The sequence below is a fragment of the Aulonocara sp. 'chitande type north' Nkhata Bay genome, linkage group LG1 (assembly GCF_057382095.1).
Source record: "Aulonocara sp. 'chitande type north' Nkhata Bay isolate Kocher_YH1m ecotype deep benthic linkage group LG1, A_spYH_male_GT1.1, whole genome shotgun sequence".
Lineage (NCBI taxonomy): Eukaryota > Metazoa > Chordata > Actinopteri > Cichliformes > Cichlidae > Aulonocara > Aulonocara sp. 'chitande type north' Nkhata Bay.
Genome location: NC_141344.1, coordinates 17,550,480 through 17,574,837, shown reverse-complemented (window position 1 = coordinate 17,574,837; position 24,358 = coordinate 17,550,480). Strand labels below are relative to the sequence as shown.

The 24,358-nt window shown below is 40.8% G+C and overlaps 1 protein-coding gene across 1 annotated transcript in view; it reads right to left on the bottom strand.

Moving 5' to 3' along the window:
* Positions 1–23,383, bottom strand: part of LOC147338901 (chromodomain Y-like protein 2) — a 46,421-nt gene extending 23,038 nt beyond the window's left edge. Inside the window, exon 1 of the mRNA XM_086286039.1 lies at positions 23,061–23,383. Coding sequence (XP_086142165.1) covers positions 23,061–23,084 — 24 coding nt within the window. The 5' untranslated portion in view covers positions 23,085–23,383. The remainder of the gene's footprint in view (positions 1–23,060) is intronic.
* Positions 23,384–24,358: the final 975 nt, after the last annotated feature.

The following is a 24,358-nucleotide window of genomic DNA, read 5'->3' as shown; positions in this document are numbered from 1 at the left end:
GATTAAAAAAACAGAGATGACTGTGCTTTTGCAGCAGCAGCAGCAAACCTACAAATCTAACCTCTCATCAGCAGTGCTAGACGTTACAGGCAATTAAGCTTTATTAAAAAGCCAGTTATTCTCCTTGGCTGCAGTGTGACATAATTTTAGAAGATTGCATTGCATGTTCTGCTTTTATTTTATTTTAATTTTGTGGATTCTGCTCTGTTTTAATGGATACTTATATATTTTCAATGTAAAACAATTTAGTGAACTCTATAGTTTTAAGCCTGTTATATAAATAAATATTACCTTAACATTAACTGCAACTCCTAGTTTCTCTTTATCAGCACAAACATTATCTTATGTGTTGTTTGACAGCGTTCTCCAGACTGACAAATACTCTGATCAATTAGAAAGCGGATCAGTGATTCAAACAACTGAACTTAAGTAAAAGTTATTCCGCATGTGTTACCACTTTGCCAAAGTCTGGAAAAAAAGCCCAAACTCTCACCCTCAGATAAGAGGAAATTGGTTATGATGCTCAAGAACAACCCAGGAACTACCAACTGTCAAGCCTGCCATAAACTGGAAACTGCAGGAACACCACCATCACTGTTCACAGTAAAGTGAGTTTGCCAACCAAGAAAGAATCACTGACTGCAATTTGCAGCTGCCCACATGAATATGACAAATGCCTTCTGGGTGAAAATTTGATGGACGAAAAAGATAAAGAGTGTCATTGTGGCCAAATGGCTCAAACGTTATTTTTGAACTGCTAAAGTTGACGCTTTTAGAGCTAAGAACACTGTAACAACTGTTAAGAACGGTAGTGGTAGCATCATGTTCAGGCTATTTTGGTGTCAGTGGTACTGATACATTGCCCAAGTGGATGGTGTCACGGTTCTGGGTCCGTTGGACCCAGTATTTTGAGTTCATTATGTTTTGGTACTTTTGCATCATGGATTTTCCTTTATGTTTCTCTGGTACTTGGTGTTTCTGTTATCTTGGTATTTTTTTTTATATTATGATCTGATACTGTTGTGATTATGATTATTATTTAGTAGACTTTGGTCAGCGTCTAGTCTGTCTCTGTCTAGTCTGTGTCTTAGTAAAGTGTGTTTTGTTTCCTGTTTTACTTTGAAGGTTCTTGTTCCTGTCTGATGTCAGTATTCCGGCTTCGCTCTCCCTGTCTCGTTAGGTCTTATTTCTCCCAGCTGTGTCCCCCTTCTGTCTCTAATTCCTTGATGACTCCCTCAGTGTATTTAAACCCAGTGTGTCTTTATGTCAGTGTCGCGTCGTTAACGTCTGTTCACCCTCAGACCGTGCCTGTGTGTTCCAGCTTGTGTTTTCATGTTTGGTTTATGTTTTGTTTTCTGGCCAGCAATAAAGCTGTGGTTTTGATTCTCAAATCTATGTTCGAGTCCTGCGTTTGGATCCTCCTCTCCGCCTGCCCGCACACAGAGCCTTGACAGATGGAATAATAAAGGAGGAAGACTAGTTAGAAATTCTTCAACTTCATGCTAAAACGGGGGTTCAAACTTGGACACTGGGAGCTCCAACAGGACAATGAATCAAAATTATTAGATGAGGTGTATATATACACATTTGAGCCCATGTGTATCATTTAGACCCTGTGTGGAATAAAAATAAATTCCAACTTGTGTTCCAAGTTCTTGTTTTTTAAAGTAATTCAAGATGTATGTTGGACGCTGGAAAAAAACGTTCAAAGGTATCATTAAAAGCCCAAACTTCTGACCACTACAAATAGACTGTATGTGTGTTTTTTCTCATCTTACTAATCACCCATAGTGCTTAACCCGAAACCCCAATTTTAGGGTTCGGTATGTTGCCCAAGAACTTTTACACACTGAAACAAAAAGCCAGAGATCAAAAAACAATTCACTGTAGTCTCCTATTTAGTAGAATACATTTAGCCTTCTAAAAGCTTTTCAATCCCATAAACACTATTATGGCATTGAAAGTTTGATATGACCTGATTATGTACAATACATATGCACATCTTGTGTTGCCATTGCACCATATGTTGTGAAATATATTCAAACCATAGCCACAAGCCGTAAACATAGTCCAAAAACGAGGCACATTTGTCAAATTTTATATTTTCTTGATTTCTAAAAAGGAAAGGAACAGATACACTCTCTACAGTTCAGATTCTGAAAATGGCTTTAAATGCATACAAGGTAAATAGATGCACAACTATGGGGAATATTAGAATATTAGAAAGGTTGGAAGGAGTTTCCTCCAAGCAGACATGAAGCTTTATCTGAACTGTCTTTGCCCTCCAGATCTTGTTTTTATATCCACAGTTCTCCTTAGCTCCCCTTTCCAAATTACATGCCAAATTACATGAGTTAACTTCAATAATTACTTCCTCCAAACCATCAATGTGTCTTTTAGACCCCATTCCCACAAAACTGCTCAAAGAAGTCATGCCATTAATTAATGCTTCAATCTTAAATATGATCAATTTATCTAGAGCTGGGCGATAGAACGATAACGATATGTATCGCGATATAACTTTTCCTCGATAGAAAAATTAAACTATCGCGATAGACCTCGCCGCTCTTGTCCTCTTAAAAAAAAAAAAAAAAAAAAAAAAAAAGAACAGCCAATCCAAATTATGTAGCGCAGAGCTGAACCAATCACAGCCGCAGCGTCACGTCACGTGACTTGTTACGTACAGCACAAGTGCCAAGCCGCACATGTGTATTTGTTTGGGAAGCAGCCAGCCACCGTACCGCCCGGGTAATGGAGGAAATGAGTGTGCCGACTAGAAAAATCAACCGAGCGTGACCGAAGGTTACCGAAGAGAAAACAGATGATGGTTCCAATGCCGGAGAGATTGTCGAACGGAAGAGCCATAGAAGTTCCGTAGTGTGACAAAAAACAGTAGCGTGCACTGTAAATTGTGCCAAAAGCAAGTCTGGAAATACAATAAACTGGTGCATGCGCTACGTCCACACGTACCCGGGTATTTTTGAAAACGCAGATTTTTCTATGCGTTTGCACCTTTCGTCCACACGTAAACAGCGTTTTTGGTTACTGAAAACGAAGATTTTTAAAAACTCCGGCCAGGGTGGATATTTTTGAAAACTCAGTTTTTGCATTTACGTGTGGACTAGAAAAACGGAGAAAACGCAGCGTCAAAGGTGTGCGCATTTTTTGACGTCACACTGTGCGCCACGTTATTGTTTCAGTGAAATGAATTTCTACAATACTGTTAATTCTACTCTCTGCAGTGTTTAAATGCTTACATATACACACAGTTACTGTCCCTCCACACATACGACTCGGTTCTGCTTCTATGCCCCAGCTTTGTTTACTTTTTCCCACCGAGGCTTCTAGACTTCTGATTGGCCAACATTTCTGCACGGTTAGGAATCTAGCTCCACCTGCTGCTTTGGCATGTTCATAGCAGCGTTTTCCTTCATTTCTCCCTTTATGTGTGGATGGGATTTTTTTTAAAACGGAAAATCTCCGTTTTCAAAAATACCCGTGTACGTGTGGACGTAGCCTCAGTCTCTGACTGGAAGCGCTAATTCGTCATTCGGCTTTTGTCAGACTAAAGTAACTGTTAAAACTGTTTGAAAAGCTCAGCTATACAACAAGGAGAGATTGAGAATTTCCTTTTAGTTCTCAGTTTATTTGATATTGACAAAAGTTAGTCAGTTTTGTCTGTTCTTCTGTAAACAAACTAAGATTTATTTTTAGAATTAATATTTTGTTTCTAAGTGGAATTGACAATTTAGTCGTCTGTTTCGTTTGTTCTATTTTGAAACTTAAACGCTTTAGCGGCTGCCTTTTGTGTAGTTTGCAATATTTGCCTTTATTTATCTGAAAAAGTCTCATGTTCCTTAAGTACATCTACCCTGTTGAACTTATTATGGGAAATAAATATTTAAATCAAAACAAGCGGCTGATTATTTCACATTTTACTTGTGAGCAACGGCACATTTAAATCTTACAAATATAGTTATTTGGCTGATATCGTGATAGATATCGTTATCGCCTGAAATGAAAAAAACATATCATGATATGAAAAAAATCTTATATCGCCCAGCTCTAAATTTATCTCTAATAATCGGCTATGTACCACAGGTCTTCAAGCTGGCTGTAGTTAAACCTTTACTCAAAAAGCCATCTCTAGACCCAGCTGTCTTAGCTAATTATAGGCTAATCTCTGGCAAACTCAATTTCCTTTCATTTCAAAAATCACTGAAGTTGTCAAACAGCTAACAGATCATCTGCAGAGGAATGGCTTATTTGAAGAGTTTCAGTTAGGTTTCAGAGCTCATCAAAGCACAGAAACTGCTTTAGTAAAGGTTCCAAATGATCTTCTTATGGCCTCTGACAGTGGACTCATCTCTGTGCTTGTCCTGCTAGACCTCAGAGCAGCGTTCGATACTGTCGACCATAATATTCTATTAGAGCGATTAGAACATGCTGTAGGTATTACAGGTACTGCACTGCAGTGGTTTGTATTAGAGATGGCACGATACCACTTTTTTATGTCCGATACCGATACCGATATCATAAATTTGGATATCTGCCGATACCGATATGAATCCGATATAGTGTTTTTTAATCAACAAAACTGTTTTTTTTTTTAAATATCTTGCTGCATTTTGTATAAGTTCATACTCAAGTTTAAAACAACAACTACACTAAAGCTATTCTGTTATACCTGTATGCAAAAAAAAATATTTCATAGTTCCGAAATACTGATCAATCTAATAAACTTAAACCTATACCATCCTCCCTATTCTGGTATTTTAAAGAGTACTTAGCGTAAATATTAAGCAACCTAACTAATAGGGTTCCAACTCCCAGCAACAACAAAAATAAATAAATAAAAAATAGGGAACCACCCCTCACGCTCCACCTCATGATGCTTAATTGACGTAATCAACCTTAATTTGATGCAGTGTGAAAAAAAATGCACAGAAATCAATTATTTTTCAAGAAATATTAAATAGATTCAACATCTTTCTTCAACAAAATTGCAGACTGCACAGATGGTACCTTCCCAAAGGAAAATGTACTATAGCTTACTAGGGTATATTAGACTTAACAGTTACTATATACTGTAATGGACTTCTATACATTTTACATCAGATTAAAACTTTGGGTGTAAGATTCAGATAATTATTTAATAACAGCCAGACATTTTAAATGAGAATAAGAAAGAAAAGTATGTCTTTGTGCCCCCTTTTCCCTGTTCATGCCCTATCGGCCCCCCTGGCTAAACTTTGCTAGATCCGCCCCTGCACAGTTACCAGCCGTCAGCTGCGTAGAAAAAGATCCTGGAGTAGAAAGTAATATTAAATAAATTCTAACAACAGCTTATCAAGCTTAAACGTGCTGCTGTTGTTCAGCCGCTGGTTTCCTCTTTCTGGTGCAAAGTGGGCCAAAAACAAAGAAGAGAGACGGAGTCCCGACAGAAAAGCCGATCAGCTGATCATTAAGCAGTTTCATGATTGAAGTAGCAGCAAGAAGAGGCAGTCGCTCCATATATTGTTTGTTAAGCTTAACGCAGGAATGCTTTACATTCAGAGATGGACTTACACACTTGCTTTACTTCTCTCGGGGATAACTTTGTCGGAGATGAAATGCCGGGTTGCTAGCGAAGCTCCACATGCTATCCAGACCATCGACAGGTCCCGCATGCCACAGCCGCTCTATCACATGATGCATACTGCTCCGACGTGCTAACGTTCTGAGGTGAGTTACGGCGTGTTGCAAGTTTTGTGAGCTGCTTTTGTGATATTTAATGGATCGGATTACATTTTTTTATTTTTCTCCGATATCCGATCCAGTAATTTAGGTCAGTATCGGACCGATACGTAATATCGGATCGGTCCATCTCTAGTTTGTATCATATCTATCTATCCATCCATCCATCCATTCGCTTCCGCTTATCCTTTTCAGGGTCGCGGGGGGCGCTGGAGCCTATCCCAGCTGTCATAGGGCGAGAGGCGGGGTACACCCTGGACAGGTCGCCAGTCTGTCGCAGGGCCAACACACAGAGACAGACAACCATTCGCACTCACTTTCATTCGCACATTCACACCTAGTGGCAATTTGGATTATCCAATTAACCTATCCCCACAAGTTGCATGTCTTTGGACAGTGGGAGGAAGCCGGAGTACCCGGAGGGAACCCACGCAAACACGGGGAGAACATGCAAACTCCACACAGAAAGACCCCGGCCTGATGGTGGAATTGAACTCAGGACCTTCTTGCTGTGCGGCAACAGTGCTAACCACCGTGACACCGTGCTGCCCCCCCATCCTGGGCCAGCCTCACTCGAGGAGACGGAGGGGCAGGGCGGGGGTTAATCACAGAGCGGTGGTGGATCTACAAATCGGAGAGATGCCGACAAAGTGACACTACTTGCAAAGAAAATGCCCACTGGATGACACAGAGCAAAGCACCACGGTTGGGAGACTGTGCTGCACTCGGGTGGGGCGGGCAGGGGGGGAAAGTACATATCTATCTAATAGACTCCAATTCGTTCATGTAAATGGAGAGTCTTCTTCACACTCTGAGGTTAGTTATGGTGTTCCACAGGGTTCAGTGCTAGGACCAATTCTATTTACATTATACATGCTTACCTTAGGCAGTATCATCAGAAGACATAGCATATACTGTCATTGCTATGCTGATGACACCCAGCTCAATCTATCTATGAAGCCAGATAACACACACCAATTAGTTAAACTGCAGGAATGTCTTAAAGACATAAAGACCTGGATGGCTGCTAACTTTCTGCTTCTTAATTCAGATAAAACTGAGGTTATTGTACTCGGCCCTGAAAAGCTTAGAAATATGGTATCTAACCAGATTCTTACTCTGGATGGCATTACCTTGGCCTCCAGTAACACTGTGAGGAACCTTGGAGTCATTTTTGACCAGGACATGTCCTTAAATGCACATATTAAACAAATATGTAAGACTGCGTTCTTCCATTTGCGCAACATCTCTAAAATTAGAAATATCCTGTCTCAGAGTGACGCTGAAAAACTAGTTCATGCATTTATTACTTCCAGGCTGGACTACTGTAATTCATTATTATCAGGAAGTCCTAAAAACTCCATGAAAAGCCTTCAGCTAATCCAAAATGCTGCAGCAAGAGTCCTGACAGGGACTAGAAAGAGAGAGCATATTTCTCCAGTTTTGGCTTCCCTTCATTGGCTTCCTGTTAAATCCAGAATTGAATTCAAAATCCTGCTCCTCACATACAAGGTCTTAAATAATCAGGCCCCATCTTATCTTAATGACCTTGTAGTACCATATCACCCTATTAGAGCACTTCGCTCTTGCACTGCTGTCTTACTTGTTGTTCCTAGAGTATTTAAAAGTAGAATGAGAGGGAGAGCCTTCAGTTTTCAGGCCCCTCTTCTATGGAAACTGAAAAGTTTCCAGTTTTGATTCGGGAGACAGACACTATCTCTACTTTTAAGATTAGGCTTAAAACTTTACTTTTTGCTAAAGCATATAGTTAGGGTTGGATCAGGTGACCCTGAATCCTCCCTTAGTTATGCTGCAATAGGCATAGGCTGCTGGGGGATTCCCATGATGCATTGAGTTTTTCCTTTTCAGTCACCTTTTTCACTCACTCTGTGTTAATAGACCTCTCTGCATTAAATTGTACTTGTTATTAATCTCTGTCTTCTGTCTTTCCTTCTCTCACCCCAACCGGTCGCAGCAGATGGCCGCCCCTCCCCGACCCTGGTTCTGTTGGAGGTTTCTTCCTTGTAAACAGGAGTTTTTCCTTCATACTGTCGCCAAAGTGCTTGCTCATAGGGGGTCATTTGATTGTTGGGTTTTTCTCTGTATGTATTATTGGAGGGTCTACCTTACAATATAAAGCGCCTTGCGGCGACTGTTGCTGTGATTTTCCGCTATATAAATAAAATTGAATTAAATTGAATTGAATAATAGAAAACTGCAAGCTAGAGACATATTTTTATAGCCTTTGTCTAATTTTAAAGCATCATTTAGCATCAGTATCACATTCTCTCCTTTGCTTTGTAAACCCTGTGGTCACTGGATGTTACAAATTTAATTAAAAGAAAGATCAAACTCTGGAAATGGCTTTAACTGAAAATTTCTAATGACAGTTTTTTTAAACCTTCCTAACCGAGTAGTAACTGGTTAGGATTTGCTAAAGCTTCATCACAAGTTTTAGCAATGTGATAAAGTTCTAAGCCCATAAAATCATAGAGAAAAGGTGGCTGGTTTGCATTGCTTCTTCATGTTCCCAGCTTTACAATACCGTCACTAGATTTAGTAACTTTGCATATTTCTTTGGTGAGACTCCCCCAAAAATAGCATTTATCAAAAACAAAAACAAAAAAACCCGCAATATCCTGTATGTGGCAATGTAAAAAATGTAACAGTTATTAACCAGCAGTGGGCAACTCCTCTGGCCGCAAAATGGGAGTCTAGTTGTATAGAGGTCGATAGGAAAATGAACTTTGGCCTCAGTAAACACTTTCCTGATGAGTTTATGGTCTCAATCACTAGATCATGTTTTACTGAATACAACATTCGGTTCATTATGTAAATTATACTTACCAATCAGTTTGTTAGCTGCACCTGTTTAAATGGTTGTTAATGGAAATATCTGCAATGGCAGCAATTCAATGCATTTAGGCATGCAGACATGATCAAGAAGACCTGCTTAAGTTCAAACCCAGAATCAGAATGAGGATGAAAGGTGATTTAAGTGACTTATTGCATTGGTTGTTGGCATCAGATAAGTGGTTTGAATTTTTTAGAAACTGCTGATTTACTGGCATTTTCCCATACACAAAAAAAGAGAAAATATCGAGTGATAGGCAGCTCACTGGGTGAAATACCTTGTTGATGCCAGAAGTCAGAGGAGAATGGCCAGACTACTTTGAGCCAACAGAAGGGTAACCCAAAAACAACTTGTTACAACCAAGGTATGCTGAAAACATCACACATTAAACCTTGAGGTGTGCTAAAGCAGCAGAATACCACACTGGACCACACTGAATGCCACTCCTGTCAGCCAAGAACAGGAAACTGAGTCAATAATTCCCCCTGGCTGACCAAAATTTAATGGTAAATGTAATTGGACTGGTTTTTATATTGTGCTATTAAACTCTACTTGAGCAACCAAAGCTCAAATTTCATAAAACTTGCTTCATTCACCCATTCAAACACATTTGTACAAGCACTTTTTTCTTCACCCAAGTGCTTACTGTATTCTGCATACTGTAGCATTCAAGGATCAAAGCACTAAATTCCTTATTACTAGATGACATGCATGGTACTGGGGATATTTATATTTTCTTAACACTTTAGTGCCCTTAGTACCAAATGAGCATCATGTAAATCTCAGCCTACCTGAGCATTGTTGCTAACGATGCTCATCTCTTTATGATCACAGTGCATTTATCTTTGGATGACTGGTCCCAGCAGGATAATGTCCCATGTTACAAAGCTGAAATAATCTAAACTGGTTTCTTAAACATGACAATGAATTCACTAGACTGAAACGGCCTCCTTAGTCACCAGATCTCAATCCAGCAGAACACCTTTGGGATGTGGTGAGAACAGGAGATGCGAGGTATTTTCAGCAACTTGTTGAATCTATGCCACACAGAAATAAGGCAGTCCTGAAGGCAAAAGGGCGCCATCCCAACACTATCACAGTTCACTCAAAACTCTTACATAAAACATGCCTCACTCACTCATTCACACAAGCATTTGTTTCTATACCTAAGTGCTTTCTATCTTAAATTCACACACATTCATAATTTGATGAACACATCAGAGAACAACTCAGGGTTCAAGATCTGGCCGAAGAATTCTAAGACATTCAGACTGGAAAGTGGAACAACCAGGGATCAAACCATCAACCTTCCGATTAGAAGATGACCTACTTTACCCTCTCTTGACTTATAGCCATCCCTAGTAGGTATATAGTCTCCACTAGGGTGAGACCACCTTGTGACTGACATCCCTGCTGTATGAACATGCAGCATTCCTTGCTTTCTCAATCAGATTCTCTTGCTGCTCATTACCAGCACATCGTTAAAAAATTAATGACACTGATTGGCTTTTATTGCCAATACTGACCAGCAAGTAATGTTAAGTCAACCATTTCAGATCATCTCTACATTGGCTTTTTAACCTAAAATAAATAAAATAACATGATTTGTCTCGACTGCATTTCTAGTTTTTGTCCAACTTCTGGACTCTATATTAAATTCAGCTTTAGGTGTAAAAATATTTAATAAAAATATTTAAGCTACATCAAGGATTACATGGGTACTTTTGTAGATGTAGCTTTTTTTTAATGCATTTTGCCCTTTCACCCACACATAAAACCGGTGAAAACCAAGCCCTTTAAAAAAAGATTTTCAGATTTTCGTGCAGTGATATTTTTGAATATTCACTTAAACGGAAATTACAGTGGACCTGAAATCTGTTATTGTATGTTTACCAAGAAACAGATAATTAGAAAGTCCAGCTGTGACCTTAACCATACTCTGAAACCATCATTTAGAGGTGTAAACAGCCTTTTGACAGGTGAGCTTTAAGGTGGTTGCTAGAACATGCATGCGAGTTAAACGCTTACAGTCCAACATAATGGTGCACTTAGAAATGTAACTGAATCACATGCAGAGAAAAATATAAAAGTGGAGGAGGTAGACAGAAGGGCTAAGTAGCATACACCAGAGAGGTTTCGTAACAATTAGTATTTAAATATGAGCTGGGAGAGTGGAGGTGGGCACGTCCTCCCTCAACTGCCAATTTCATTTTCAGCATCATCTCAGACTTAACAAGTGGGAACAAGCATATACAAAGGTCTGTGAAGGATGTCAACACAGGTATACAATGTGAAAATTCTTTATGGTTACAGCTGTAACCATAAAGAGACGACAGATAGTGACAGTAGTTAGAGTGGATTTCTAACCACTGTCATACTCTGGCTCACAAGGTGTCACACAACACAACTTTAACCAATATTTAGAAATGTATTGACTAAAAGAGGCATAAAACATCATTAACTTTATGAGGTGTGTCAACAGTTGGAAAAATACTGTAATGTAAAATCTAAGATTACCAGGCTTAACCCAAACAAATAGCATGATACTGGGTGGATGGAGAGCAAGAAAGGCAGGTCTTAAATGCTCCAGTAAGACTGGTCAGGTACTCCCAATTGAACTGATGAACTCCACCTAGGAGGAACCTGCAAGGAAATACTGAGGGACAAACACCAGGCCCAGCCAAGGCAGTAAGCCATCACACGCCTCTCCATAAGAATGGAGTCATAATAACAGACTGATCTCAAATGAAATACAATAGGAGACGGAATGTTTTCAATGCCAGTCTAACATTACTTCTGACTTTTCAACAGGTGTAACAAAACAAAACCAAAAACTAGCCGAATAATCAATGAACCGTTTGTAAAAACAAAAGTTGATGGTTGTGATGGACCGAGTTGAAAAACAGGAGGAGCCCAGGAATTATTAGAAAAATATAGTTTCCATTTATTTAACCCCCAAAAATTATATTTACAAGACTAATAAATGTTGAGCTCATAAAAGCGGGCAAAGAAACAAAACTGAACTCAGGCAACGACTGCAAACTTAACAAACCAAATGACTGCTACAAACAAACATAATTGACCTCCACATGAAATGACATACAAGGGTATATATATAATGGCTGATCAGACCATTGTGACACATGAGGGGTAACAAACAAAACCAATCATAAATCACAACCGATGCAGTACAATCTAGTTTGTTAATAAACTAAACACTAAAGAAGAAAATCAAAAAACCCCATTAAACCCTAAACTCAAATATTTAATTAAATACAAATACTTTGTTTTTAAAGTAAAGAAAACACACATTCCCCCCTTCAGCAGGAAGTGGTGGTGTGGTCCAATTATCTTCCTTCATATTTAATGGTTTCAAACCCTGGCTACCATCTTTTGTCCAGCAACTCCCAGGGATGATGGCAGGTAAGAAATAAAAGACAAAGGTTAGTCAGAAAGCAAAGAAACGAAGTAGTATGAATACATAAGTAAACTAAATGTGCGCGCGCTTACAAATAGAACAAATGTATCCAAACCAATCAATAAAGTTATTGGCAACTAAAATGTATTACTATGTTCAAATGAAGAATGAAAATACAAAAGTTACCGACTTTAGAGTGTGGCCACGGGTTTGGCCATCACAATGGTCGACACCCAGCATTGTTTCAACCCCTTTCACCACATCCTCAGCAACCTGATACCACAAGGAAGCAAAATAAGTGGGAAGAGGATGCAAGGATATAACCAAGTAGGTAACACACACACATTTGCCCAAACCACCTGTAAGTAGTTGTAGATAATCCATCCACCACCACCTAGGGATGGCAATCAAAAATTGTTGCCACTTAGGAAATATTAGAACTGGTTTTCTATTATCAATGCCTGCAGGTACTGGCAATGCACACTGATAGATTTTAGCTAATAAAGCAGTTATACCACAGCTGGCACACCAGAATTGACATAAACTTCTAAATATTTTACCTCCAATGGTGCCTTAACAAAATATGCTAATACACTATATTCTCGAGCACACAAAGCAGATAACGGACTTTACTATTCTACATGTCACAAACCAAAACAACTGCAATGGGTTGCATCCAGGATTCGACACAACTCATGAGCCAGAACAAGTAACAGGAGAAATACAGCTTTAGCCAAAATTGACCAGTGTATTCACTGAAAGAGAAACCATAATTAACTTTATGAGACCTGTGGTGTTGTTAGTGTATTTGCAGTTGGATAAATTTGAATATTAGGTTATATGGTGTTGTGTAGTGGAAAGCTTAAAATAATTAGGCTGAGGAGAACCAAACAAATGGCATGGCTGTAAAGAGAGGCAGCAAGACTGAGACAGCTGGTTCTTCAGTGCTCCAGAGGAAATGAACTCCAGCTAGCAGGAACCTGCAACAGGGCAACACAGAGGAGCAAACAGCAGGAAACATGCAGCAGGCCTAGCTGAGGCAGAGGACCATCACACCTCACATATCAGACATGCTGGGTCTGCAACAGCATTTGTATCACAGAAACACCAAGCTGAACTAGAGTTTCCACTGCTGAACATTTTCCTTCACTTGCAGAGGCACGATCTCAGTCCAGCACTTGACTGCATAATAATCTGAGTTATTCAAACACTGAATGCAGACAGGTTGCAGACACAAATGTAACAAAATCCACAGTACGTATTAGCACAATTTCATTTTCTTGGGAAATCCAGCTCTACAAGTCTACAATTTTTTCCTTCACAGACTCTGTAAGACTATATTCTGCTGCACTGGTCTTTGGGTAGCATGCTAATCCTCTTGATACAGTGCGTATGTGGAGAGATTAGCATCTTAAATTATTGATTCATCAAAATTATCAACAGATGTAAGATTATACAACTTCTTATGAGTTTTTTTTAAGTTACCCAAGACTCCTCTTATGTTAGCTTTAAAGTCTGCGCTTCTTACAAAAATCTAAGCACCTTTCTGTTGTTTCTGGCCGTTGGATGAATTAATGCTAATGATAAAATATGCTTTTGCTTTAATCCTGTGAATACATCCTTTATTTAAAAAACAAAACAAAAAAACTATTATTTCCTACTTTTAAAGATTTGTGAGCTATGGACATAAATGTCTTTTGGAAAGTCACACTGATCTTTGACTAGTACTGGGAATTGAGAACATTTGTAGGCGAGAGCAAGTTTCAAATTCTCCAGTCCATTGGAATCGTAGGCTTATCTTTTAATCAATGGCATGGTTTTTCTGCATTGTGTATTGCATAACAATGATGTCAAACCCATGATAGTAAAAGCTTGTGTCACATTCTTTGACTTCTATTTCTATGCTGGGTTCCAATTCAGACATAAAAACTTCTGTTTTAATGGTGTAATGTAAAAAGCAAACCTGGCTAAAACAAAAACACAATGGAACATTACCAGTCAGAGCCTGGAGCTCAACAACAAAATATTATGGGATCAGCTCGACAGAGAACAAAAGGGAGTAAACATCTGCTGAACGTCCCTCAAGAAGCCTGGAGAATTATTACCAAAGACTACATAATGAAATTACAAAAAAAAGCTGTCTAAGAGAGTTCAGGCTATGTATAAAGCTTTTTGCTTTATGTATTGTATATTCATGTATTTTTGCACCACTTTAAATAAATTGTGGCAGTCATTTCTCATCAAGCTATAAAGACATGAAGCATGGCTCAAGAGTTTTGCACAATATTGTATTCACTTAAGCCTGGATTATACTATGTTATGGACAACTGAAGACCCAACAGCCGTGTAGGCATTCCGGTTCTAATTCTTCGAAATCCACAGCCTGGGCACATGTGTAGCTAATGCATTTTAATGCAAAATCTCCACGGACGAATCAGCATGGTTGCAAAAAAATGGCAGGCACATGCTTATGTGATCCGCAGGTGCGCATGCGCTGTCAAAATAAAAGACGCGCACCAGATAAGAAGTTGCAACGCGCGTTTGCGTACATATAAAAGGTACTGTTTTTGTCCGCTAGAGTGGGATTTTCACGGCATATTCTGCAGCAAATCTCTGTGCGTTCATCATTTGTTTGAAGCCAGCTCACCTCCTGCAACCACTTTTCCGAGAATAGGCGCTTCTTTTGCGGTTCGGGCTCCTTCTGACATTTCTTTGGAGCTGGAGGAACACCAAAGTAATTGCTTAAAGGAGCTTGCTTGTTTGACATCTTTAAGAGTTCTAAACAAATGTCTGTCCTCCTCCAGAAAATCTTATGTACGCAAACGCGTGTTGCAATTTCTTACCTGGTGCGCGTTTTTTATTTTGACAGTGTATGCGCACCTGCGGACCACTTATGTGCACCCCTTCTTATGTGGTCCTTCATATCTGATGACGAAATTTACATCACTGAGACCCAAGCGGACCCTAAAAGAATTGCAGATGTGGAAAGCATTAAAAAACGCTTTAATGTAATGGATGCTAGACCACAGTAACTTTGACCTTTAACCACCATTATCTATTCTTGTGAAAATGTGACAGACAGACTATCCAATAATTCAAAATTATGATGCTGCCAACCACACCCGTCATCAGCGCGCTGTTTAGTCAATCAAAAATAAGTTATCTGAGCTGAGCCCCCCCCAACTGCCTCCCTCTTCCCACTCCATCACACCCCCACAGATGCAGGGCCTTGGTGTACAGGTGCATCACTGAGGTGCAGGGGAGACATTCCTCCTCTGTCCCCTTCTGGCCACCTGTGCCTCAATTTTATTTCACAACCTAGACATCCACATTACTAATATTCTCATAGCAGATACATACAGGGCCGTGGGGGTGGGCACACTATACGGCGTCCAGGTTGAATACAGTCTGTGTATTCAACCTCACCTCTGGTGTCGGTGCCCACCTCTCAATTTTAAATACATGTAGACATTGAGGGTTCTCGGGAGGGGCCGTGCTGACACCTGCTGCTTTCGGGCAGGAAGCACCATGCCCTTCCTGTGCTTTAAATGCACTTTAGAACAGCACGCAGCAACACCACATATGAGCGGGCGGAGAGAGTTATGCGATCTTCACACCCCCGTTCTCTGTTCGCCATCAGGGTCTGGGATGCTGGGCCTCACTGCTGTTGCAGGACCGGGGCGGTCTGCTTGTCTCCACCCCAGGGAAAAGGGCAACATCTCCTGGGTCTGGGGGCGAATTGCCCCTCTGGGGGTGATGGTACCTGGACCTGGGTTATAGAGTATGTTTGGGGAGTGAGGGTGTGCATACAGTGTTCATTTCTGCTTGTCTCCACGTTGGACGAGTGCTGAATATTCGTATATGTGTGCATGAGGGTGGAAATGCATGCTTGTGTCTGTGTGTGCCAGTTTCTCTATGTCTATGACTATGTGTCAGGACAGGTCTTAGACTTCACCTCTCTGGGAACATCTGGGCACCCCCCAGGTGTGGAGGCCTATTCCCCCCCCACTACACTCCCTGCCAGTGGCTGATGCCCTCAGCCGTTAGTGCACTAGTGGTTCTTGGTGTCTGGGGCTGGGCGCTCAGGTATCTACAGGCTCACTCCCAGTGGCTGCTTGGCGTGGCCTGGCTCAGCCTCTGGGCCCGGGGCTCGGTCCACTCTGGCACAGCTGTCTGATGGCCGAGCCTGCAGGCACGTTGCCGCAGCCCCCTGTAGCTTCTGCACCATGGCTGCTGGGTGACCCCCCCGTCTAGAGCTCTCGTCAGCTCTTTCCAGGTTAGCTTGGTTGGCTGCTGCCTCTAAACATATCATGCATTGTCGGTCTTGTGTGCTGCTCAGTAAGATTAAGTATTTATTATTTACAGATACCTATGCTTATGTTGGTTGTTGCTATAATTTCCCTTCTGTGCTGTTTTCTTTTTGCTTGTTTTTTTTCTCAGCAGGTAGTGAAGCAAACTTTTAGTGTCTTTTCTCTCTATCCCTCTCCTCCTCCATTTGTCTTTCCCTCTCCTTCTCTTAACTCTCTTCCCAACTTCTCTGTTCTTTTTATTTCTCTTTCCCATCCCCGAGTCCTGGCCTTTCTAACTGTAATAACTTAAAATAAAAATAAATAATAAAGATCGAATAAACTATGAAAATCAAGTGGAGCAGTTTGGCAAAAGGTCCACTTGGGAAAGTAAATTGTTGGGCATTTTCTTGGCCTTCAGACAATAATTCTGATTGCTACAGTGTCATACAGGACAGGCAAAAAATAAAAAATAAAGTTATCTGTGTATAAGTTATTGGTCATTTGCCATTCTCAGCTAATTCATATTTCTGTCTGGGTGCCCTGACAACTTCAACAACTTTAAGTCTTTGATGATTTGAGGGCTTTGTGTGTTCAAGGTTGTGTTTTGTACATTCCAAGACACTCGTCTGCATGCCTTGGGTTGTGTTACTTTTTAATTCCCCTCAACTCGAAGCAGACTGGCTACTGTATTCTGACCTCCGACATCAACGAGGCATTTTCACCCAGAGAACTGCCACTCACTGGATGCTTTCTCTCTTTTGCACCATTCTCTGTAAACACTGAAGATGCTTGTATGGAAAAATCCCAGCAGCTCAGCAGTTTTTGAAATACTCAGACAACCCATCTGGCACCAACAACCAAGCCACATTCAAAAACACTTAAATGACCTTTCATCCTCATTTTGATGTTTGGTTTGAACCAGAGCAGAATTTATCACATCTACCTTCCTAAATGCATGTTGCTGCCATGCTATTGGCAGACTAGATAGTTTAGATATTTGCATTAACAAGCAGTTAAGCAAGTGTACCAAACAAAGTGGCGTGTGTGTGTGTGTGTGTGTGTGTGTGTGTGTGTGTGTGTGTGTGCGCGCGCGCGCGCACACACTCAACACAACTCACCAATAACTATTTTCAACTAAGAAGGAAAACGATGATCTGGTTTACTGAGAACTAAAGAAGGGATTCAATAGATAAGTGAAATTTAAGAAATACCCTCCAGAGAAAGCATTACAGACCAAATATTGAATCCAGCAACATAATTACAGGTCAAATATTTAACTTTTTTCCCCAACGTCAAATGATACCACTGAAGTACTGAATTTTCATATACAGCACTGGTCTCAGCCTCTCTCACTTACTCTTGGACATGACTACATATTTACTCCAATGCCTTTTGGCACAGATTCCATCTCATTGACTCCTCAACATGTTTTTAAAATTTTATTTTCTAGCTAGAGAACTTTGCACAGCAAAAGATAAAAACACGGGTTTCCAAACATTCCAACAGAAACCTATGAGAAACCTTAAGGTGTTCCTCTTCAAATAAAAGCATCAAGACTTGGTGCCTTTCTTTATAAATGTGAAAAACAATGCTGCCTGTGATCACCTTGCTTTTGTTTTCATCATGAAATTAAATACTAATGAGCATGCTAAATAAAATGCAATGCACAGCCCAGAAGTTTTTGGACAATTACACATTTTTGTATTTTTGCCTCTCTACACCCCCACAGCAGATTTTAAATCAATGATTTGATTGTTTAAAGGTTTTATTTAAAGCCTTTGAGAGAAATGTTGCATTAAGTGTTTAGGAAGTGCAGCCATTTTTATAAGTACTTTCCCATTTACAAAGGATCAAAGTGATTTATAAAGTGACTAACGTCACTGATATATAAAGTGAAGTTTGAGTTGTTTTTAATACTTGCTTGAAGTTTCAGAACCCACGGCCATCACCAAATGCTCCATTTCCTCCCTTGAGATGCTCTGTTAGGCCTTTACTGCAGCGTCCTGTACCTGCTATTTGTTTGTGGGTTTCTGCCTTCAGTTATGTCATCAATAACTGAAAGGTATGCTCTAATGAGTTTAGATCAGGTTTCTAACTTTGTCATCGAAGGATATCCTATTTCTTTGCCTTGAGAAATTCTTGAGTTGCTTTTCCATATGTTTTGGGTCATAATCTATTTGCACTGTGAAGCACTGTCAAATCGGTTTTGCAGCATTTGACAGAATCTAAGCAGAGAGTACAGTCCTGAACACTTTTGAAGTCATCCTGCTGCTTTTATAAGCAGTCACGTCATCATTAGAAACTGCCAGCAATAGATTTCCATGCCATATTATTGCCTCCACAACATTTGACAGATGATGTGGCATTCTTCACACGATGAACTTTTTCACTTTCCTTGTTTATATTTTACTCTTCCCATCATTCCGGTACTAATCAATCTTGGTTTCATCTGTTGAAAGATTGCTTTTACAGAACTGTGCAGGCTCTTTAAGATGTTTTCTGGCCAAGCCTTATCTGGCCTTCTTGTTCTTGAATGTAATCAATGCTTTGCATCTTGTTGTAAACCCTCTTTAAATTCATGAAAGATCCTCTTGATTGTAGACTATGACAATCATACACCTACCTACTTGACAGTGTTCTTAAATGGGCTAGATGTTTTGAAGAGGTTTTCTTAACCCTTAGATGCACGAGTGACTCTACCCTAAACTCTTCCATAAGTGTGCCACTTTTGTCATTTCAGTTAATAATAATCACTTGTATTATATGGGGAGGGGTGTCCCCTTTGTTTTTTTCCATCCACCATTTCCACTAGCTTCCAGGCTGCACTAGGGCTGTGCGATATGACCAAAATCTCATATCCCGATATAAGAATTCTATCGTCCCGATAACGATATAAATCACAAAAATGTAACATTTTCTGTAAATTATGTGAATCTCGGGCAGCTCGACTTGCGGGAAGTGTTTCCAGCTGCGCGTAGTGTACCTGGAGTCGAGTGTTTTAACTGATGCATGAAACTATACATTTTTAGACATAAGTTGTAAAGGCCGCCGTTTTCTTTGTGAGTATTTATTACACGGCGTGCTGCGGGGAAAAGCCTGTTCTAACGTTTGAGTCTAAGGTTTATTTTTTCGCACCTGGCAGCTCTTTTTTACCTCTACTACTACTTCTACTACTCTCCGTAAATAATCTGCTCTTTCACGTGATTCAGTTTATTTTGAAAAGTCTCAACAGGATCTTGAGCTTTATTGTGAAAGGTTTATGTGGAACATAAACAAGCGGACACGCGATGGTGTTACCGTCGTTGTTGCTAACCACAACGCATAAAACAGGTGCTTGTCCGTCAGTAGTGTGGTTATATTAAATATAAGAGAAAGGAGAAATTAATATAGCCACTACAGTGACCATCAAAAGGATGAAAAAATATTGCTGTAAACAGTTTATTTTGCGACACCACGAAACAAACGATAGCATAAAATGAAACGATAGACGTTTTTATATCGTCATCCGATATACATCGTTATATCGAACAGCCCTACTCTGCACAGATGTTTCTGTATACTATGCCCACCACTTCGTTATGGTGTTCCATGTATGCCCTGCCTGCTAGCATCTTGCATCCTGCTGTTATGTGCTGGGTTACACAGCCTCTATGGATCTTGTGCTCAGAGCTTGTTCCTGTGCTGCTGTGATTAGTGCCTCTGTGCTGTCTTTCAGTCCAGCCTGGTCCAGCCACAGGTAGGACTTCTGGATGTCAGCCACTTCCTCTATCTGCCGGTGGTACATACCGTGCAGGGGCTTTTCCTTCCATGATGGTTCCTCCTCTTTCTTGGATTTCTGCTGCCTGAGGTATTCACTGAGCATGTGGTCGGTTGGGGCCATCTTCCTCATGTAGTCATAGATGTTTGTGGTCTCATCCTGGACTGTGGTACTGACGCGCACCAGTCCCCGGCCTCCTTCCTTCCCCTTAGCAGACAGCCTCAGGGTGCTGGACTTGGAGTGAAACCCTTGATGCATGGTCAGGAGCTTCCTGGTCTTGATGTCTGTGGCTTCCATCTCATCCTTTGGCCAGCTTATTATCCCAGCAGGGTACCTGATCACAGGCAGGGCCTAGGTGTTGATAGCCCAGATCTTGTTATTACCATTAAGCAGCTGGATAGCGTAGTGGTAAGAGCGGGAGTCGCAAGTTCGATTCCCAACTGGGTTGTGTGTATCCAGTAAGGGTCCTAGGCTAGACCCACTATGCTAACCAAGCCCATCGCAGACATGAGCAAAACAGATAAATATGAAGCCATACTGGCTCGGACGTCGCCCGCATTAACAAGGTCCTCGTCAGGTACTAAGGAACCAGGGCTCCCTGATAAGAAGTGGGCTACTGGAACGAGAAGCCATCAGAGGACAAGAGACGAAAATAGGGCGCTGTTGGAATGCTACTACGCAAGTAACCCCAGCGGACGGGTTACATAAATAGGATGAGGGACCTATGGAATCTTCGATACCCACTACTGACGGTGAAACAACATTCGGAAGAAGGGACTGCTCTCACAGCTAGAGGTTGACGAAATACAACACACATGCTACGGCAAGGTGGAGCCAGGACGACAGGTCAGGGGGTAGATATCATCACTCGCACCCGAGATTGGGTACCAAGCTCCAAGTACAATGGAAGAAGGAACTGAGTGCGAGAGGAACTGACATTCAATTTATCATGTTTAATTTATCATGGATCAGGTAACAGGCCGCAAAACTTATTACTGAATTAAATTTGCAAGAGTTAATTAACTCTTGCAGCAATGTCAAACAACCCTTTTCCATGGTCATTTTTAAACTAAAAGGTATGCAGCACAGGTAAACACTGGTCAGCTTCTCCAGTTAAATACAGTTTAACTGTGGCAGTTGGCAACTGTGGCATCAGATGCAGCTGTAGTCATTTTAGCAGAGAAATGACTCAAAGACAGATTATTGTTAGCAAAACCTGCTCAGCAATGAGCAGTCATTTCAGCTCTATACAAAACTGATCAGTCTTGAGGTTTATAGTACAGGCTGCCACATGAGGCAGGTTTCACATAAAGGCAACAGCCCGCTTAGAACAAGAAGAGGTGTCAAGAGTCAAACTTCAAAACAAAAGTACAGAATTGCTCAGAATAACTTCACCTGTGTAAGGGTACACTCACACAGTTACAAGTGAACAGCATGCTGACGGATTTTCCCCACACATCAACAGTAATTACTGCATAATGTCTTGAAAGTAGCTTTCATAGCTCAGTGGTAGTTCATGAATGCATGACACCAATGTAATGATTCAGTAAAGCACTAGATGTTACAATCCTGGACAATGCATTGCTTTTAATGGAGAAAATCTTGAGGGATAGCTTATGAGGAAAGCAGCCCAGAAACTTTAGCAGCACACATCTTTGTGAGCCTCAACTTTCGTTCTTTTACCCAAGCTAGCCTGCCATTTTCCCTGGTTAGGTTTAGGGATTAGAGATCTGATCTAAATTTTTACAATTTGGGACACATGGTCAGTAGTGGACCTTGGATTTTTCGGTAGAGGAGGCCAAACTTTATGCTAAAATGGAGCAATTAAGTAAATTTTTTTTTTTAAACAAACTAAATAATAGTGGCAGTAGTAAGAGAGTGGAGGGGTGGTGGTGTAACGATCAAGTGTAAAACGTAACCCAATGTGTTCTCTTTTTGGCAACCTTGTGTTATCTTACTTTAGTTTTAATGTGTTTCTGAGACAAAGAGCACTCATTTACGGAATATTAAAGTCAGTGGTTCTAACTATTTGGGAAAATGCAATAAATGCCACTCACTTATTCAGTCTATTGTATTTTAGCTGACATCCAGCTTCACTCATCATGCATTATTTGGCAGTGTTGTGAGCTGATAATGTTATCTACTTAAAAACACTCAGTGGATGCCCAAGCTTTTCCTCAGATGGACTTTGTGACATGTTTAAACTTTGTACATTACTTTAAATAAGTACACTTGTTTGTCCTTGGGAGACCCATCTGTGTCTCTACCATAAGCTCAAACACGAGACACCACACCAGAGTGACAAAAGCTAATGACAGCATGTGTCAGATTTGACAAAACTGATGAGGGAGCCAGCCTTTGTGCAATTTCTGAACGCCCCCCTCGCCGGGCCCCCACACACTCCCAGAGTGATGTTGCGCACGGGGGCAGCGTGACCTTCCTGTCACCCATTCGGGCAACTTTTAAGCCCATAACTACGAGAGTCAAAATTTCACAAAAATCACGCATCAACCATGAAAGAAGCTCGCACCGAGTTGCGTACGCCGTTTGACAAAAATAAACCGGTGTCTGATTCTGTCTGCCAAACAGCCTGTGACACTAACGCCGCTGTCGAGGCTGTGATGACAAAATATCTTTTGGCACGTATGTGCACCTTCAGAACCATCACTCCGTCTGTAGCTATTCACCATGCCCGTTCGCTCAGCGCTGCTGTCACTTTACCACGACTTTCAACTCGGCGACAGACTGAGGAGTTCAGCCCGTAAATTACATCTTATCCATTTACTACAGTCGTGAAGAATTATGACAAAGTATATCAAAAGCGACATAAAGTATAAGCTTAAATTAGGCAATCTCGTCTTTGCCAAGCTTGAAAACGGGTTAGTTTCGCCTGTTAAAGGGCTTAGGACACCGCTTTTTGCATACGCGACGCCCTTCCCTTTACTTCCTAATTCCATTATTCGTCAATATTACAGAGGATTTTCCGTAGACATGTTTTTATCCTACCTCGTAAAGGTCTCCTGAAGCCATTCTTGGGTGCAGACAGCGGCGGCGCGGCGTTCTTGCCTGCCTTGTTGGCTTTTTTTGGACCCTACTCTCTCGGTGTTTCGGCGAAAGCCCCGATAGACGGGAATTAGCGAGCAGCCTTGTTATTCTGAGCAATCCGCAGCAGCAGATCAGACAGTGTCAATCGAGCCCGGCGGATCGTTCCACGCTTAAAACAAGCAACCATCGGGGCGGTGCTGTTTACATATACCGAAGTACAGGACTAAAAATTAGTCCCGGACTAAGAATGTAGCCTGATGGTCTGCATGCGCCCAGCTCATCTGAGCTCTGTTGCAATCCACTCAGCGGGAGACGTTATACGCGTTGTGTTTACACACACCAGCTGGGTCAGATCCCTTTCTATTATCCCCTTTACCTGTCCACTGTGGCGTCATAGAAAGATCTGACCTACCTTATTTGTATTCGCCGGGAAATATCTAGAACAAGTTAAGCGGAACTATTTGTAATGATTCATCACTAGCTACTGATGTTGGTAGACCTTCTTACTGAACTTTGCATCAGCATCAAATATCTTTAAAATATTTATTTATTTATTAATAAATTAAAAACGATTAAAAACAAAAGGTTTGTTTTGCCCTGTTTCCAGGGGTTCTGATGGGTTCTCTCTGGGTCACCCAGCTTCCTTCTGAGTCTGGCACTTCTAAACTGGCCATAGAGCCGTGAATGGCTGTTTGTCTCTCTGTGTTTGCCCTCCACAGACTAGCAACCTGTCCAGGGTGTGGCCATCTTTCGTCCCATGACAACCGGGTAGGAACCCCTATCTAAAATCTGAAGAATAACTGGTTGTTTGGCACAGACCAGGTCTTGATCACAACATCTTTCGCAGAACCTTGGATGAATTACCTTAGAGTATGAAAACCTTAGAGTATGAATGCTTTTGCAGCATTTTCATATCCGCTCTACCTTAGAGCAAATGTGAAAATGCTGCTAAAGACCTTAAAAAAGACACCCACTACAAACAGGAGAATTTGAGTAATTTTCCTTCTCTAGGACACCAAAACTACAACCTAAAATACTGAAAAAGTTTTCAGTCATTATATGAAAATTAATCTAGAGTTGTATCACTTGAAACTGTTTTCAACAATATTTTATGGATTGAAACAAATCTGAAAATAAGCTGTAAATAAAAAAGAGCAAATGAACAACAAATTGCTCCTGTCAACTGAAAAATAGGAATCCACACTCTTCTAGTGAAATTCATGCAAGTACATGAAAATAAAGAAATGAAAATTAGCATA